General features: G+C 53.2%; 1 protein-coding gene across 21 annotated transcripts; it reads right to left on the reverse strand.

The window, feature by feature from the left end:
- Positions 1-548: 548 nt before the first annotated feature.
- PPARD (peroxisome proliferator activated receptor delta) lies at positions 549-18,649 on the reverse strand. 21 transcript variants are annotated; one of them, XM_046904095.1, is made up of 11 exons: positions 18,597-18,649; positions 15,282-15,367; positions 14,726-14,827; positions 12,266-12,463; positions 10,222-10,432; positions 5,944-6,173; positions 5,211-5,362; positions 4,557-4,695; positions 3,652-3,854; positions 2,892-3,345; positions 549-2,470 (listed from the first exon to the last, which is right to left on the reverse strand). In XM_046904095.1, the coding sequence occupies exons 6-11, from the start codon at positions 6,077-6,079 to the stop codon at positions 2,223-2,225; spliced, it is 1,332 nt and encodes a 443-aa protein (XP_046760051.1). In that variant the 5' UTR covers positions 6,080-6,173; positions 10,222-10,432; positions 12,266-12,463; positions 14,726-14,827; positions 15,282-15,367; positions 18,597-18,649; the 3' UTR covers positions 549-2,222. The 21 variants fall into 21 exon arrangements, with proteins under 21 accessions (XP_046760051.1, XP_040508617.1, XP_046760052.1 ...); XM_040652683.2 differs by lacking the exon at positions 10,222-10,432 and having other exon boundaries at positions 2,892-3,342; XM_046904096.1 differs by lacking the exon at positions 10,222-10,432.
- Positions 18,650-19,586: the final 937 nt, after the last annotated feature.

Here is a 19,586-nt window from a genome sequence, read left to right on the forward strand (position 1 = left end):
GCCCATTCTCCCCCGAAGCCTTTCCAGCAGCCCCCCTCGCCCCAAACCCTACCTGCACAGGGGTCTCACGGAGCCCCCCCGGCCCCGTAGGGCCCCCGATGCCACCAGCGAGCCCGGCTCCATCTCCTCCGGCAGCGCAGAGGGTGAGAGGTCCTTCTGGGGCTTTTATGACCTTGGTGGGGTGGGCACACCCTCACCTTAATTGCGTTAACCCTTACCCTGCTGCTCCTCATGCTGGTGGGAGGTGTGGGGGAGGTCTCCCTCCCCAAATTGTCATAAATCGGGCTTGGGAAATGCAAAGGGACACGGTGCAACTTCCCCTGGAGCACCTGGGTGGGTTCACTGTGCTGGTTCACTTCGGATCTGGGGCAGGGAGCACTTCACTGAAGCTGAGACCCCACTCACAACGTTCTCCCACTGCCTTTTGGTTCCATTGGAAATGCAGAATGCAGGCAGGAATGGAAATGCATCCCATCCCCTGTGCTGGAAACAACCCCTGAGCGCTCAACCCTGCACAGAAGGGCTGGGTGCTAAAAGGCACTGAAATGTTTGGTTTGGATTTATTTAAAGTCAGATCAGTTTGCAGATGCTATTTATATTATTAAAAACACTCGGAGGTTTGTACTTCTAGCAAAAATATACATTTCAGTTCGAGGGTTGTTACATTGAAGGGAAGAGTGAATAGTCCCCCAGGTGACCAACACAGCAGTCCATGTGCCCTGGGGGTCCACCGAGCCGGGGCCAGCGGGGGCTTTGGGGACAGACCCCCATGCTGGGAGCAGCACACATCTCCGGTGCCTTCCCCAGAGCACTTCAAAGTGCTTTAGAAATGGTAACTCCTTAACAGCCCTGCGAGGTATGGACAGAAGGTGAGGGTGGGGAAACTGAGGCAGAGTGAGGAGATGAAGGGCAGCAGCAGGCGTGGGATCGCCAGCCCAGCAGCATGGAGGGGAAGCCCAGAACCCAAAGCTGTCCCCAAGCTCAGGGCATGGGCGGAGGAGGGCAGGGGAAGCCTCCCTGGCAGTGCGGTGTGGGCATCCCTCCCTCTTATGAATACTTGGTGTTTATACTGTTTTACAGCTGCAAAGCTCTTTGCAACCGGTATACTGATCCATCTTCATTTCCCCCCTCTGAACGAAGTGCAGCCTGGCTCCCTTTCCTGGAGAGGGAAACTGAGGCACAGCCATAAGCAGAGGGGTGAAGGCCATGCACTTTGGTGGCAGCAACACCAGGTTGGGGTGCAGCGATCTCCTGCACTCCCCAGTGCTGCTGTTCCCCCGTCAGGACTGCTCTGCTGCTGCCATGGATCACCAGATCCCTTCTGCAGAACCTTCCAGATGGGGACGTGCTCCCTTCCCACAGCCCCACAAACGCCCTGTCAGCACCCCGGGCTCTGTGGGCTGGCTGTGACTTTCCCCATGCTGGTGTTGCTGAAGGCTTTGCTTGCTCTGGTGCTTGCAGGGAGTCCAGCACAGCCACCTCATCCCAAACCTGCCCTGTGCAGACCTTTCTGGAACTCCTATCTGCACAGAATGGCCTGGGGAAGCAAAAGGATTGTGGGCCTCTGCTCTGAAGGTGAATTCTTGAGTCAAACCCTTCCCTCCCCTCTTTGACACAGAGGTGCTAAGGGATAGGCTCCTCTGAAGTGGAGGCACTGGGAGCACTGAGAGGGTGGCTGCAGCCAAGGTTCTCTGCTAGGACAGCCATACACGTCTTCAAATATGCCAGCTTTTCTTTGGGAGAGGGAAACATTTCCTTTTGTGCCACTGTCCTAAACTTCACAGCTCAGGACTACGTCTTCAGAGTGCAATATGACAAAGACATAAAGACACACCGTAAGTGCTGCTGCTGCCCCACGGGGGAAACCACACCACGCCTGTGGCTCTGAACAACCAGAGCAGCCCCCACTGGCCCCAGGCTGCTGCAGGAACCCCCTGTCCATGCCACGCAAACCATCTGGCTGCTCTGGAGGCCCCGCAGTAATGGAAACAGTAGCTTATGATTTGCCTTTGTAAATTCGTTAGTGTGTTAATGGAAGTCCCAAGCTACCAGGAGGTGGCTGCAATACCTTACAGCACCTTGCCCTGTGTACCGTACATTGGAGTCATGTAGAAAAGAGTTTCCAGTAGAAGAAATGGAAGACATGGGGAAAGGTTTTCTTTGTTTTTGTACAAAGAGTCTCGCTTGGAATCCATGGCTTCATTCTCATAAATAAGAGGTCCTTAGTACATGTCCTTGTAGATCTCCTGCAGAAGCGGGTGCAGAGAGGTCTCTGTCTCTGTCTTCTTGATCTTCTGCACCAGCTGGGCGTGCTCTGTCACCAGCTGCCGCAGGTCAGCCATCTTCTGCAGCAACTTGGGGAAGAGGTACTGGGCGTCCGGGTGGTTGGACTGCAGGTGGAACTCCAGTGCTCGGAGGATGTTGTCTTGGATCTCCTCCACCTGCTTCACGTTCATCAGGCCGGGACGGTCTGTGGGGAAGAAACATGGTACTTGGTGTTACGGTGTAGCCCACAGTGCTCGTGGAGGTATGGAGATGGGGAATGGAACCTGCCCACAGTGACTCCAATCCGGTCAACCAGAAAAAGGGGGAAATGCATACCCTCAGACTGCATGTCCTACAGCAGCTGATGAGAAAGGGATGGTACTTGGTCCAATCTTTGGGATCAGAACTGTTCAGTTCTTCTCTCATTCCCCTAAGACTTGCAACCCATGGCATGGGGGTTAAACTAGATGAAACTTAAAGATCCCTTCCAACATAAACCATTCTATGATACTATGATAAGGCACCCATGGTTGATCTCTGCCAGCAAAGGCCCTGCTGAAGCACTGGGTCAGCTGCAGCCCGGCCCCTCCAGCCCCATAACCCTGGGGGATTCTGCATCTGCTCACCTCCACACAGGATAATGGCAGCCACAAACAGAGACAGGTCGCTGTCATCCAGCTCCAGTGCGTTGAACTTCACAGCAAACTCAAACTTGGGCTCCATGATCTCGTTGAAGGGCTTGCGCAAGCTACGCAGGAACTCACGGGTCACAAAGCCATTCCCGTTGGCCACCAGCAGCCCATCCTTGTTCATGATAGAGGCCAGCATGGCAAAGATGGCCTCGTGCACCCCATACTTCAGCAGAGTCACTTGGTCATTCAAGTAGAGGCCTATGAAGCTGGGGATGCTCTTGGCAAACTCGGTGAGCTCCCGCACAGTTTCTACTGTAGTGCACTGGCAGCGGTAGAAGACGTGCACCCCGATCTCCTTGTAGGGGGGGATCCCATTCACCAGCTGTTTCCAGACCAGCCCCTTTTCTGCTTGCCACAGGGTGTCCATGTCATGGATCACAAAAGGCTGCTTGAAAAAGAAGAGAGTGGTCAGGAACCTGCTGCACTCAAGCTCTGCCCAGGACTCTCGCCTTTGCCTGTCCATTTGCTGTTCTCTCCTGCCGGTGCTAAGGGAGCCCTGGGAAACAGCACCCACACACACATGCACAAGTCTGAGGAGAGGTGGGAATTTTCCCAGCAAGTGGCAAGACATGTAAAGACCACGTAGCTGGGAACTGGTGCACGTGCAATAGTTACAGCAGGAGGAAGATGAGCTCAGAGAACAGCCCCCCACAGAGGCTGCAGCCAGCCCTGCCTGCCACAGGAGGGAACTTACTGGGGTGCTGCTGGCCTTCCCGGTCAAGATACCTCTCGCTTTCTTTTTGGTCATGTTGAAGTTTTTCAGGTAGGCGTTGTAGATGTGCTTGGAGAAAGCTTTCAGGTCGGCCACCTGTGGGTTCTGGCAGCTGATCTCGCTTGCTGTCAGCCCCGCTACCAGCTTCCTCTTCTCTGCCTCCGGCATGCGGCCAAAGCGGATTGCTGCGAGGAGCAAAACCAGAGAATCAGACACACAGCCTCCCATCTCCACTCATATGGGCTCTACCACAAGCCCTAAACACCTTGGCTTGGCCAGGAACAAGATGGTTCCACCTGAAGTTCAAAAATCCCAGCAACCTGTGTGTCTAGTTCCCACTGGGCCAACATAAAAGGGAGAGCCATGTGCCAGCAGCCAGCCTGCATGGCAGGATGGAAAAACCCGTTCTGGTTGGGAAGAAATGGATGAAAGAGACAAGGCCCAAAGCCCCTCCAGGCTTGAAAGAAGATGATTCCTTGGCAAAAAAAGACACAGCGTAATGCAAGCTACATATGGCCTCTCTGTGTGAATCACAGAACCATGGAACGGTTGGGTTGGAAGAGAACTTACAGCCCCCCTTGCCCCACCCCTGCTGTGGGTTGGGTACCCCCCACCAGCTCAGGCTGCCCAAGGCCCCATCCATGGCCTTGAGCATCTCCAGGGATGGGGCACCCACAGCCTTGAGCAGCAGTGCCAGAGCCTTGCTGCCCTCTGAGTAAAGGATTTCCTCCTAACATCTAACCTAAATCTCCCCTCTTTTAGTTTAGAACTGTTTCCCCTTGTCCTATCACTATCTGCCTGTGAATCCTTGGGATGAAGAATTGCTCATGGGGCAGCTGGCCCCGGGGCAGCTCACCTGCAGGCCCAGGAACAACAGTGACACTCACCGTTATGTGACATGCCCAACGAGAGGCATTTCTGGAAGCGGCAGTACTGGCACTTATTCCGGTTCTTCTTCTGAATCTTGCAGCTTCGCTCACACTTCTCATATTCCAGCTTCATGCGGATCGTCCGGCGGAAGAAACCCTGCACAGAGAGGGACATGGAGCAGGGGGACAAGGGAACAGCAGCATTAGCACCTACACTATAGGATCAGGCCAGTTTGTTATCCCCAGCAGCTTCGCAGAGGTTCATCCTCCACTGGGTGTTTTCAGTGCAGAGCCACAAAGAGAGGTGGTGCGGTGGGAAAAGGGGAAGAGTAGGACTGGGTGTGTGATACTGCAGGCAGCCAGCAGGGAGGGATGGAGGAACAGGCTGTGGGCCCCAGCCTGCAGGAAAGTCTGGCAGGGCCTCACTGCTAATGCAGCCCCGCTGGCATCTGGTGCGGGGGAAGGAATTTTAGAGGTGCGGTCAAGGCTGTGGCCAGCAATCCCAGTGGGATACACACGCAACTCATGGCTGATCTGCAGCACAGACAGCATCTTTAAAAGCAAAGCCAAGGTCCCCATGGGGGTAGAAGGATTTGCTTTAGAAAATAAAGCATAACGAGCTAAGAAGTGGGACATGTTTGACCCAGGCAGGACCCCGTGGGGAGGACGCACCTTGCAGCCCTCGCAGGCGTGCACACCGTAGTGGAAGCCCGAGGCTTTGTCTCCACAGACTCTGCACTCCACATTCAGTGCCCCCGAGGCCGTCTCCTCGCAGCCCATCTGCAGTTGGTCTGACAGGGAGGGAGAGGAGCTCTGCGAAAGGTCTGCAAACACACAACAGGATCTGTCCTTCTGAGCAGCAGTCACGAGCACAGCGTTGCACCCAACCCCGCCAGAATGGGGCTGGTGGGGCATTTCCAGCACTGCCTCCAGAGCTGTGTTTGGGCAGTTAACCTCTGAGATTAGGCACTGGCCTCAGGCTGCCATGTATGGAGCCACAGCACTGCCGGGAGCTAACAGGCTCTGCATCAGTGCTGAGTTTGGAAGGACCCTGGAGCTGAGTTTTAGGCAGTGAAACCTCTCCACAGTTTTTGCAAGGCAGCTAGCTTAATTCACGGGATCAGTTTGCACTGAGGATTTCAAGAAGCAGCTAAAGAACAGTTCTCAGCACCCTGGGAACCCTCCCCTCCTCAATACACACGCTCTGGGGCACAGCCCTCCCCCATTCCTGGCCCTATTTCCATCTCCCAGCTCACTGCCGCCAGCCGTGTGGTGACTGCAGAGGAAGAAACAGGTCCCTCCATGCTTTGGCTCTCAATGAATTATTGCATGAGACCACTAGAAGTCCAGCTCTGCTCATGTGCAGGCCCTTCTCTGTGAGTGTGGGGGATGTGGCTCCACTCACCGGTGTAGCTGCTCGAGGGCAGCGAGCTGTCTGGTCCTGCACTTGGGTCCGAGGCTCCGCTGGGCACTGTCACTGCCTCTTCCTCTTCCTCCTCCTCTTCCCTGACCTCAGGTACTTCCTCCTGTAGTTGTTCCATAACTGATCACCCCTCAGTGCCAAGACTGCAATCCCTGTCATAGCTCTGGCATCATCCGCGTCTATCCGAGATGGACCCTGCCAGTTGCACTAGCCTGCGGGCAGAGGGAGAGGCACAGCGTCAGTGCCCTGGGAGCAGCCCCGCCGTCCCACTCTGCTTCGTGTCCTTATCCATGGTGACAAGCAGACCCTGGGGCTTCTTCAAGGCCGCTTTGCTGGAATCGTGTTTAACGCCCAGCAGACTGACCCCGGGACACCAACCAGCCCACAGCCCACCCAGGGTCCAGAGGCTGGCGCTCCCCACCCTGCAGATCCCACAGCAGAGACACTGCCCTGGGCGACGTCCCCTGCAGCCGTCAGCGCCCCGTGCCGCCACAGTGGCAGCCAAGGACGGGGTTTGGCGCAGCCAACACTACCGGAAAGGTTCAGATAGCGCACGCTGCAGCTGCCAGCACAGAGCTCAGCCCCACGCTGTCCTCAGCCCAGCGGCTGCAGGGGGCACAAGCAGGGCTTTGGGTCTGTGAGCCCCAGCCCCACGCTGTGAGAGTGACAGCTTCCTGCAGGCCCCCGCGCTCCCACTCCTTCCCGTTACAGCAGTGGTGTTTATTTTCACTCGTCGTGTTGTAACCGGCCCTGGCTCCTCTGCCAAGAGCCATTTAGCTGAGCGTGCTGCTGCTGCTCGTACAGCTGCAGGGCTGTGCTCAGCCATGGGTCTGGCTGCACAACCCAGCTCATGTCCTAATCCAGGGTTTCCTGTGGGAGGATCGGCGTGGGCCCTTCTCCCTGTGCTTCCTCTCCCTCTTTGTGGTCACCCATCCCATCCCCGCTGGGTGACGGCTGCTGGTGCTGTTCCCAGTGCCCAGCTCAGTGCCCACATCCCAGCTTCCAGATCTCAACTCCTGCACTGAGTCCTGCTCCAGCAATTAATGCCTGAAGCCTATTCTACGCAGAGTGCAGCCATTTCCATAAAGGAGTCATTTGAAGGTAGAGAATCCATATGGTCTATTTCCATCAAACAAGCCACTGCCACCCACCTTTCCCCAGGACAACCCCAATTCAGAGACACCAGTTAAACTGCCAGCATCTTCATGCACTAAAGCATGCAGGCTGCTTGCAGGGGACTTGCACAAGGGCAACCTATGAACAAACAGGTCCTGGTGGCACAGGGCTCCCTGGGCTACTTCACCCTCCTGCAGCATCCCCCCCCCGACTCTGTTCCCAGCAACTGGCACTTGTGCTGCAGCCAGCTCCTTGGGAAGCTGTCAGCATTGAGCAAGGTCAGATCAGCGAGCAGCAGCCGGTGCCAAGGGGGAGGACAAAACCTGCAGAAGGGAGGCTGAATATCAGCATGCCACAAAGCCAGCAGCCAGGCACCCCTAGGAGCAGGTGCTGGACCACAGCCTGGGTCCACAGCTTGCTTCTCCCATGCATACCAGGAGTTCAAAGCTCTGGGGACAGCTCAGTGTTGAGGAACTGGGACGTAACCCACAGCTCTGTCAGGAGCAGCAGAGGGGCACAAGGCTCACGTAAGTGCCGTGCTCCCTGCCCGTGCCTCCTGGGCAGCACTGAGCAACCATTCAGGGCTGTGTTGTCCTTGGCCTCTGCTCATGTGGTGGGGCACAACAAGCAGGCAGGAAAACCTATTCGCTGGAGAGGGAGGGTAACAAGCTGGATCTGTTTAAAGTCTCTATATAAATAAATGCACACACACCAGGAAAATGCTTTTTGGAACAGCTGTCGGTAGGGTAGGATGGTAGAAGGAGCTCCATGCAGGGCCTTGCACTCCCGGGCAGCAGCAAGCTTCTCAGACCCACCAAAGCAACTCCAAGGCTGTGCTCAGAGTTGGGCTGGCTGCAGATGGCCACACACACCCCAGGGGTGTGGGAGAACAGAGGGCAGGACACATATGGCAGCAACAGCAGACTCCAGCAGAGGTACCCCACTGAGTGAGGGCAGGACAAGGAAATGTATCCCACCCATGGACAGAGAAAAGCTTTTACCAGAAAGCTCTGAATGTATTGTTTTAATATCTTCTTGCAGGCCAAGAGCAGAGGGGAGCTGCAGGAGCTGTTTGCACACCTGCCTCTCCCTGAGCCCTTCCCCTGTTTTCCAAACAATGCTGACAGAGGGAGGGGGGAGGCATTAACTCCAGCCTTCAGCAGATGAAAAGCAGCAGGGATTGTGCCTACACAGTGAGGTGCTGGGCATGGCCCTGTGTTGCTGCAGGGGATGTGCAGACCCCAGACCCTCCAACTTTGAGAGTGGAGATAGCAGGCAAACACAGACACACACAGAGACCACCAGGACCTTACTTTCAGCTGAAGGATTGAGTCGAGTGTAAAGAACAAGCCAGCACTGGCTTGATTAAAATCAGTGCAACAGCTTCTTTGACTCCTTTTAGTGCTGGATTCTTCCAGCACGTGCAGAGAGAACAGAGAACCGTGCCAGCCTCCAGGATGCTTCATTCAGTCCCAGGCACCAGGGAGATCCCCTCCTGCCAGCCCCAACAAAGGCGAGCCTTTGAAGGCAGAAAGTGCTTGCAGAGGATCACACAGCAGCAGCCATGAGCACAAAGGGGATATGCTGCCACCCTGCAGGCCCCCTGGTTCAGAGCAGGGTGCCTGAGCTCCATCCCTCTGAGAGGACATAAGGACAGTGGGGGACCTTGCACATCTCCAAGGGGTGACACCAGGGATGGCTGCATGGAGGGCAGAGGATGCCCAAAGGATCCTTCTTATCTCCTTCCCCACTTGGTGGCTGCAGCCCAGGCATTTTAGGGTGTGAGATGTGCCCACTGCCCTGCAGAGTGTGCAGGAGGGCTGCAGGGGATGTGATGGAGCAGCCCAGTTCCTCATCGCTACTAAAGCACTGCACACAGAGCACAGCATCACCAGGAGCAGACGTGTTCCAGCACTGACACTGAGGGGCTGGCAGCCACCAAATTAAAACAACAAAGTGCTCATAATTAGAAGGACTTCATCTTTAAAGCAGATGTAGTTTTGCTGAGGGCAAGCTCCAAAAAGAATCAACCTCAGTGTGCTCACTGTGAACTCTCCCACCTCTATCCCCCTCCAGGGGAGGGCACAATTGTTTCTTATACAGACAAGGTTGGAGGCAGTACCGTGTCCAGTCCCCATTGCATGCTGCAGCGTCACTACGTGTCTCTCCTCCTTGGAAGATGGAAGGTTCCAGGCAAAGGAAAGTGCCAGAAATGGCCCAGGCCTCCCAAGGGACAGCTCACAATGCCTATCTGCTTCAAGAGTTGTTTGAGTTACCATAAAGGAGGTCGCAGGGAGCTGCGAAAGGAAAGCAATTCACCATGGAAGCACCTCTTCGTGTCTGTGCTCATTTGGACAAAAATTTTAGACAAATTCATCCAATTGCACATCCTGTTGACTGTGCATTCGGCACTGTATGGCAGTGTTTTTCTTAGGTGGAGCTCATACCGAATACACATACCAAAAAACTGAACTGATTTCCATTTAAAAAAAAAAATGATTGCTTCCTATTGGCCATTATTTGCAGACATCCCTTGGATTGTGTCACCACTTCCGAAATCTGCTGATCAAGTACCAGTTTCTGTTCCTCCTCCTTCACGTCATCTACTGCTAATAAAAGCCAAATAAGAGCTAAGCAGATGCTGCAACACCGGAAAGGTAACCAAGTGCAGAAAACCAGGAGACGCAACCATTGAAAACATGTTTGTTTTTTGTTCCTGAAAGATCAGCACACGTCCTCATTAGCTAACGAGATCCCAGCAGCATTTACTACCCAAGTATTTCCTCCCTCAGTCAGAAGCCTTGGCTACCAGGCAGGCTCCATGCAGGAATAAACGAGCTGGCGAGGCAGAGAAAACATGTGCCCCAACACCATGGATGACCACTCCTTATCCTTTCCTCCAGTGCTGCTGTCTGCTTTTCACCAAGTACAACCCAGCCAGCTAAGCATCAGGTGCTGCCTGAGCTGCTATTACTGTATTGCTGCTAATTACTCAACAACATATGACAAAGGAGTACAGGAGATTCCCTTGCTTGCCTCAAGCTGCCAGGCTTGTCAGTGAATCACACATCAGCCACATGCTACAACTCATACACTTCCTGGATACTGAGGAAGAGAAATAAGTCAAAGAGTTATGAAACTCACTGAATTCTTCTCTTTTTGCATCATAGCTGTCCCCAGAACCAGGTCACTGCACTCCAGAAGGAACTTCTTGCATTCTCACTAGTGCTGGGATTTTTTGTGGAGGGCAAGAGCTGCAGAAGGGGCTGCTCTTCCCTTTCAATTCACCTTCCAGAAGCTGCAAAGATACCTCTGGCTCCAGGGACTCCAAGCCACATCTGATGTGCTGCAAAACCTGTAGATGGCACATATTGGATGAGTGTTCATGCTTCTACAGGAGTTGTCCCTACACAGCTCACCTGCTTTCCAGGAAAGAGGCTCCCTGCCCTCTCCAGCGTTGGAGCTCCACAGCTCCCTTTTGCAAAAGGGGTGGCAGTAGGATGGGCAGCAAAGGACTGAACACTCACCAGCTCTTATCCAAAGTTCTGCTTCGTGACCTGCAGCAAGTCAACCCCCATACCTCCATTTCCTTCATCATCAAAAATAATAATGAGTTCTGCAGTGCTTCCTTCCTTGTCCTTTCCTTGCTGCATTAGGTCACAGAGATGTCATGTTTTGGACCTCAATGCCAAGTGTCATTGTTTATTCCCGTATTATGGATGGGGACACCTGTTCCCAGTCACGCTCGCAAGCCTCGCCTGCCCCAGGTCAGTACACCATGCTGCTCGTGACTGTCTCCTCTGTCTGCACATTCCCATATGAAGTGTTTCCAGGATTACTTTCAGCAAATAAACTGCCAAGTCTCACGCTGGAAACTGCCAGCTGATATTTGTGTTTTGCTCTCAAGTCAAGACAGCCCAGAGCGGACAGGGGTTGTGTGTGACTGACTGATGGGACGAGGAGCACAGCCAGGAAACAAACAGCTACCAGAAAGGTGACACCTTCTCATCGCTGGAAACTGCATAAATGTGTTGTCATTTGAGAAGATCATTAAGTCTGGTAATGAGAGAGGACCATCCCCACTCACACCAGGGCACAGCAGAGGTGACATGACCTGTCCTGTGATGCTGGGCAGCGCATTGCCCGGCTGCCCGTGGGCATGTTGGCCGTTGGATGGCGTGCTGCTCTCAGCTGGGTGAGCAGCTTGGCTGCAGCATGCCTATACAAGCACTGCAAAACAAGCTTGCTCCACGCTGCATGCACACGCTGCCAGGGAGGAAGGCTCTGCCGTCCTCTGGAGGCCATGTGCTGCAGGAGGATGATGCTTTGGGCACACTGCTTTGAGCTCAGAGCACTTCCAGTATTGGGAGGGACACAAGGCAGCTTGTGAGGCTGTGGTTAGGTGCCAGCATGGCATCCTGACCCCACACCCCTGTCCTGCTGTCAGTGTAGAGCCAGTGCCCAGCATCAGGCTTGCTTTTACATCACTGTTTCCTCTCTGGAAGTGCCCAAGAAGCTGCCGGTTAATAATCCCCTTTACCATCCCAAAGGGAGATAAAGCCATCACTCCCTGACCCTCCGAGTCCCGCTGCACACTGCTCCAAGGCGCTGAGTTTGCTTACAGACCCCTCGTCCACCGATCCACAGCAGGCCACATGGGAGGATCTGGTTTCAAGAACACCAGTAATTATAGAACAGAGCTGACGGGAGGAGCTCACAGGAACAGCAGTGAGGTTCCCAAAGCAAACAGCAGGCACAAGCTCAGAACTGCACTTAAAGGGAAAACCAGGAAAGCGGTAAGAGCAGCAAGCTGCCACTGCAAACTCCAAAGTCAAGGAGCACGTATCTATGGGAGCACTGAGTGGCAGTGAACATGGCTGCCCTGCAGGAGCATTACTATCAGAACCTGGCATGGTTTCCTTCAAAGCCTTGGTGTCACTGGGACACCAGCAAGTGTCCCCACAGGGCAATCAGATCCCTGGAAAAGCCACGGGGAAGCAGAGAAACAGCACCAGGCCACTGCTCTGAGTCACTGGAGCCAAATACCCAGCAGGCCAGCAAGACCTAACACCAGGCAGCCAGTACTCCCAAATCCAGGAAACCACCCACAAAAGCGTTATCAAACATTTCTGCAGTGACTGAGATCCCCTGTGCTAAAGCAACCAGCCTGTAAGTTTGTTATGCTTACACTTGGACTCCCAGCAATGCACTCCATATTTTGTAGACCGTAGCAAAATATCCTGAGCGCTCGGCATGCAGCCCTGATCCCAGGACACAGCTGACAGTGAGCGATTACACCCCGGCACGGGTTCAGATGATTCAGCACAGCTTGGGAACGTCCGCACCAAAATGGTTGGAACAAATCGCCACGCTCGCTTCACCTCCCCTTCAACCACAGAACAGGAGAGAGAGAGAGAGCAAATCTGAGTTTGACTGCATCCAGACAGCATTAAAATAACTTGGTTGCACAAACTAGTTCAACACCCTCTCAGAGATTTGGAGGAGAGATGTTTCCTTACTATTTTTGGCTACACTCTGTAGCAAGAGCTGAGGGAGGAGCAGAAGCTTCCCCGTGTTTTCAGCCACGACAGCATCAGTGACCCCTGCCAAGGAGAGGACCTCAGCGTGCTCCTGACCACTTGGACTTCTGCCTCAGTCCCTAGAGGACAAAACACTGGAGCAAAGCATCAGCACCTTTCATAATACCCTCATTTCTTGGGCACCACCATGAGCCCAACACAGCAAGCTTCCAGGACCTCCCAGCTCCAGCCCCACACTCCTGTGCACCACCAGCTCTTTTCTGATGTCCCTAAATCACACAGAATAACCCCTCCCCATAGACATGAGAACCCACAGACTTTTTGTATATTAGACTCTGACCATCAGCCCTCACAGGGTTGACAGCTTCCAGGGTCGCACAGATCTGGTAAAATCCATAAAAATCAGCAGTGTTAAAAACAATTTTAGGTACTTCAAGGCATATTTCAGATTTGCATTAAGATGAAAATGAGATTTGCATTTAAAACAAAAAGTGTCAGACAGGATAGAGACTTGAGCACCACTGAGGTGATGCATCTCACCTTCTCCCTCTTCAGCCTGACAGAACCTTTCCTAGTGAGACATATATTACCAGCAGTATGACTCAGAGCAAAGTCTGTCTCAACAGATCACTAGAAAAACCCCAAAACTTCCCTATCAGCTTAGGTAACAAAGGTCATCTGCCCTTATAAACCACCATATCCATTTCCTATCTCCATCCCATATGTCATTGGGTTGAACTTGCATGTTTTGTTTTTTCCTATGCAGAGTTCCAATCCACAGACTGGGGCAAACCAGAAAAACACAGCACGAGGGCACTGCTTCTGGTTAACACAAGCATCATCTGGCTGTTGCTATCCACAAGCCCTAAAGACACCCTAGTGTGACCCAGCACCAGGAGCAACGTGTTTCTTATTTGTGTTTTCATCTTGACACCTCTGCCAGGTCAAAATTCCCTGCAAACTGCAGCCTCAGCTTTCCCTTTTGAGCAGGATCTGTTAGGGGGATCCCCAGGGTAGCACCCCAGGGCATACCTGACCCCTTGTGCTGTTCACGTTCACAAGCTCTTGGAGGACACAGACATATTTGAGACACTGTGATTACAACAGTAATTTTAGAGCATTACCGGAAAACTGAGACCCATCTCAGCTCAGTTCTGCTCTGTACAGCTCCTGCAGTCAGGCAGCAGTCCATCCAAAACCATTCATTCCTGGACCTACAGGGTTCATACTGGCATCAACAGCCATACTCTATCTGTCCCCTGCTTTGGGAAAGTAACTTCCTAGGAATTCTGCCAATGCAAATGTGTTCTAGAGTATAAGATTAAAGAAATAAAATAGCTCTTCTACTGAAGAATCCCATTTGTACTCACTATGGAAATCATTTGTGCCTGTCTTGACTTTGCCAGAGTCTCAAAAAATTTTGCAGCAGTGACAAGTAGCATCTCTGAACAGTGATAATTCTAGGAAAAAGAGATACTTCTCTGCAGCACCTTATGCTAAAGCAGCTACGGAGCCTGGCAGACCCGTGGCAGCCAACACAAACCACAAAACAAGCCCACACCCCTAAAATTCCATAGTGAGGGCAAGCCTCTGTTCTGGCAGCAAATCGTCTTTTAGCCATAAGCACTCAAACAGCATTGCACCTGACTAAAAGTCACTTGCCTGTCAGGTCCCGCTGCCCGAAGGAATCCATGAGCCCCTTGCTGTGCCAATCTCTTGGTCCCTAAGAACACAGCAGACTTCCAGTTCATAATTCAAAAGCTACAGCTGAAACATTCCCCCACACACAACAAGATGTACTGTACAAAACAACAGATTTGTCAACAGACAACACTCTCGAGAGAAGGAGACCATTAACATCAGCAAGCAATTCTGCACAACAATGCTTCCCCGATCAACACAGCCTCACATGGCTCGTTACAAAATCCTCTCCATACACTACAAAGTTCCTTGGAAGTCCATGTTCCAAATGCCAGAACTGAGAGAGCAGAACAGTTGCATAAACTTTTAAGAGACATTTTATAACTAAGCATCCAGCTGAATCCATCTGAATCCATCTCCATCCAGCTGAATACCTCAGATGTGTGCTGTGGCAGAAATAAACTCACCCTTTTGGCACAAACAGAAGCTACATGCATGCGACCACCCTGAAGAACTTCAGCATCACCACAGGCAGGACTGGAGTCCGAGCCACATCGTCTACTGCAGGGCTGAAGCAGTAATAACACTCTCAGTTGTGCCTGGGTAAGGCAGTCACATAATAAGAGACGTTGTTGACATCAGTGCCAGGCTGTGTGCGCAGTAGGTAGGTGATCATTTACCCAAGTACAGTCCTCTCTGATTTAGAAGAGGTAATTTCAGTTGTAAAAATCCATGAAGTAACCAAACGTTGTTATACTTCGAAAGCAGCTGTTGGCTCAGAGGAACAGGGTTAGACCACAATACTTAAAGCACACGCCTAAGCAGAATCCAGAAAGATCACATTCAGAAACTGAGCAAAAAGTAAGGCACAGGATTTAGAATTAAAAAGAAATGAAGAACGTCTCTGCTCACGGAGAAAAGTGAAGCTTGCTGAAAGCTCTTTCTTGGCCCTTCCTTACCCCAAGTTTTAACAAAAATAAGCAGTGTGCTTTCACAGATCTGAAGGCAGAAGGGAAAGGTTACCTCTCCGCAGCTGTCCCTGTCTGCCCGCCGCTGAGAGCCGCCGTTCCGTTACCATGTCAGCACGGGGAGCCGGGGACCAAAGCGATCTGCAAGAGAACACAACACGGATTTCCACAGCTGTGCTGAAGGCCAGATATTTATGCTGCTGGGAGAACTGGGACAGATCCAGCGACGTCTCTGAAATTTAAACACACACTCCCTCTGCTGCACGCTGCAGCCACTTGCTGGGGTGAGTTCCTCCCAGCCAGCACATTGCCTTTCCCTTGTGCTGGCCACGTTCACAGCTCCATCACCCTCAATTCTTGTGACTGTGCAAAGTTGATTTTAAAGTACAGATCTTGTTGAAAAGGTCCGCTATGGCCATGAGGTGGTTTGCTTTCTCGACCTGCTTACTCCCTCCTTGGGAGGCTGCATGAAAGTTATTGCAACTTTAATGAACCTCTCTGGTTCTTGAAACTTAAGGATTTGACAGAGTTCACCCCTCTTGGTTTTCCTGATAACGTTGCAAATAACTGCAGGCACAGCAGAGCAGTAAGAGACCACTGCTGGAAAAAAAAAAAAAAAAAAAAGAAGAAGAAGTCTTGGAGACTTTGAACCAGAGGACTTACAGAAAATGTGCTCTATTTTTAGACACAGTTATGCAGACTAACTGGACTAACATTAAACAAAGATGCTGTGAACATGATGCTACTTGAACCCACGTACCCTCCCTGACATTGCGCAGGCTGAGCTGCTCCTCCCACCCCGATGGAAAAGCCCCGTTCTGCAACGCTGCCCCTTCCAGCAGCAGCAGCAACCCAGCACTGATCCCACAACCACAGCCTGCTGCAATTACTGGGCAGGGAGCAGATCCCACCTCAGGCTGCAGCCTCTCCTGCATCTACCTCCCAGCTCCAACAGGCACCAGGAGCTACAGATGCCCAGGACAATGCCAAGGAGGAAGCAAATCTCCCCCAAAAGCCAAAGCCACAATTCACTGCGCTCTTGAGAGGCTTACAGGGTGGGCATGGAGCAGTCTGAGCAGCACCAGGCATGTCTACGGGAGGGCATGAGCCTGGAAAATAATCCCTGCCCCTTGGAGCAGAGCATCAGTCCCAACACAATCTCTCTTCCTTGCAGTAAAATAAAATTACAGATAATACAAAGATCAGCCCCTTCGAAGCAAGTGATTGCCCCTGCTCTGCAGGGAGAGGCTGTGGCACAGTGGTGCTGCACACATGCAGATGTCACCATGGGAAGGGCACAGGTCCAGCAGCCAGCCCTCTGCTCCAGCAGGGCTGTCAAGCACCCACCATAGCTCCACAGTCACAGCAGAATGCTATGGCTGCAGCAGCCTTCTCATCCCACCCCAAAAACAGAAGGGTTTTTTTCCTCACCAGAGATCAAGACAATGTTCTTCATTAACTTCCTGATGAGGAAAGGTAATAAAGTCATTACATCCCCGCTGGCACACCAGGAGCTGGCTTACTTCATTTCCACCAGCAGTAAAGCCCATCCCTGACTCGGTAACAAAGTTGACAGTGTTAACCAACACATGAATCATGCACAGAGTGCACAAATCATACCCTGGGCTTGCCCCCAGCACAGGGCAGAGCACTCACTGCTGCTGCCAGAGATCTGAGCAACACTACATCACCAGCTCACCTTGTGCTGCTCACAGGTAAGTGCCAGGGCATGCCCAGCACAGCGTGCACAAGGCACTACTTGCACCAGATCAACAGGGTGCAGAGGGAGCTGCCAGCACAGTGCTCCTGAAAGCTTCCTCCTTCAGTCTTGGTTGATAAGTCACAAGGAAAACTCACACCCAACGTGCTTCTGTCAGCCAGGGAAAGGGATTCTCCCAAAGGCAGCAAGGGAGTTTGCACAATGAGACTTCTGAGGAGACAAAAAAACTAGAAGTACAATGTGAGCTGATGTATGAGGGTGACCAACTTGCACCTTCAGTCCTCCTGCACTGTAAATCTTCAGTCCCTCATAAAGAGCTGTCCTAGCACGTGAGTGAGCACGAGGCCTCCTGGCCCAGCTGCTGGAGGGAAGAGGGCCAAGGCTGCCTGGAAGGAGGAAACCACACTAGGTTTGAAGTTCCTAGACACAATGCAGTCAATGGCCAGCAGATGCTGTGAGCATCTCTGCACAGAGTTGGTCTGTTCTCTGCTCCATGGCCAAGCTGCACCTTCACCCACTGAGCCTCTCTGTGCCCTGATTTCTCATCCAGAGGCACTACAGCACAACACACCTACCTTGTAAATATTTTGTGAGGCCTAATTCATTGCCTCGTGTAAATAAGCTGGAGTCCCATAAACAAATCAGGCAGTTAAGCATCATCTGAGGTGGAGTCAGCACACAGAAACCTTTGAAAGTATAATAAGGCCAAAAGGCATTTTGACCACAAAAAAAAAAGGGGGAGGTCAAAACAGTTCAGTACAAAAGCAGGATCCTCATTGCTTGTGATGACAGCCATTGAAGGCGGCCAACAAAGAGGGAAAAAACACAACAGGTTGGAAATAGAAAACAAAAGAGGGAAGTGGGAGGTGAAAGAAAATCAGGTCTCTTTCAGAGGCCCTACCACCCACTTCTGCACACTGCTTTACCTTTCACCTGGGACTTTTTACAAGTGCTTCTCAAGCTCGTTAAAAGCTCCAGTCCACCCAGCCAGCAGAGCTGGTGCCACCACAGGGCGCAGCCCACCTGGGGGAGGGTGCAGCCCAGCAGGGATCATCTGGTTTACAGCCAGCACGGAGTAAAGGTGGCAGTCCCTTACCCCATCACTGCAGAAAACCACAGGGATCACAGCAGCAGGAAGGATGGTACCCCTGCTTCCCTACCTCAGTGGCCAACAGAGCTGCCCGGGAGCCCCTGGGGGAGGCCATCCTCATCCTTTTGCTTCTCCTTCCTGCCCACATCTCAGCAGAGCACCTCAGGGGTCCCCTGAAGCCACACGCCTTTGGGGACACGCCTGTCCCTGACCCGCAGCCTGGCTACATCCCCACCGCAAGGAGCGCCTGCACCCCCATTAGTGCCTGCAACCCACTGCCCCCGGCCTACAGCTCCCACCCCTAAGAGAGCCCCCCACCCCTCAAGGAGCCCTCAGGAAGCCGTCCCAGCCCCTCACGGAGCTCTCAAGATGCCTCAAACCCCTCAGAGACGCCCCCAGAGAACCCCCCCCATCCCCCTGTGCACACACCCGCCCCACCGAGAGCCCCACTTCCCCCACCACCCTACAGCCCCCACCTCACCATGTGCTCGCAGCGCCCCACACCACATCCCTATGCCTCCCCTGCTGCTCCCGCCCTATGTCCCCCACCGTGCTCTCACCTCCCGGGATGGCCCCGCTCCCGTCCCGCAGCTCTGCCGCCGCTGCCCCCCGCAGCCGCACGTCACCGCGCCCGCCCTGACGCCACCGCATTCCCTGCGCCCCGCAACCAATCGGAGCCGCCCGGAAGTGACTACCGCGTCACCACGGCAACGGCCCAAGCCCGCCCCGCCCCGCTCAGCTCTGTCGCACGGCGCCCCCTGGCGGGCTCATGACGCACACCTCCTTCCCGCGTGAAGGCGCGGGGCATTATGGGAAATGTAGGCACTGCCCGCGGGCCGCGCTTGGTAAAGAGGGAAGGGTGGAGGCACAAAATGGCGGCGGGGTGAGCGGCTGGCACAGGGAGCTGTGGGTCTTCCCCTCCGTTCCCCAACGTTTCCCTTTCTTTCTGCTCTCATACTGTGCTCAAGGTCTCAGACAGGGCTGAGCTTACACCCTCATGCCCTGGGTAAAGCACAGTGCTGGCTGATGGGATCAGTGGTGTTGTGCTTTAAAGCACAGGCCCCGTTCCTGCAGTGGTTCCTCATGATGCCCCTCGTTAATGAGATGCAGCCACAATTAAGAACAGTCCTGGCACTGCTTTCAGGGAGTTACAGAGAGCTATACGGCCCCTCCTGAGCTTCCTCCAGACTAAATCCCAGTTCCCTCAGCCACTTCTTGTAAGATTTATGCTCCAGACCGCTCACAGCTGCCTTAACTGTATCGGGATCTGCTCCAGGGCTTTGATGCCTTTCTTGTAGTGAGGACCTCCTTGTGACCTTTCTGTGGGAGTTTATCCTTAGGTTGAGGTGCTGGTGCACGTCCCCAGCCCTGCACACCTGCTGCTGACTCAGGCAGGTTGCTGCTCCTGGAGGATGGGAGAGGCCTGGCTGCACACAGCTTGGCAGCTGACCAAAGGCAGCGCTGACACTGGAGCCTGATGTTCCCTCCACGCCTGTCCTCGTAGCATTCATTCTGCTGTGCAGGAGCTAGGCTGTTCAAAAGGGGAAGCA

This window comes from Gallus gallus, chromosome 26 (genome assembly GCF_016699485.2).
Source record: "Gallus gallus isolate bGalGal1 chromosome 26, bGalGal1.mat.broiler.GRCg7b, whole genome shotgun sequence".
NCBI lineage: Eukaryota > Metazoa > Chordata > Aves > Galliformes > Phasianidae > Gallus > Gallus gallus.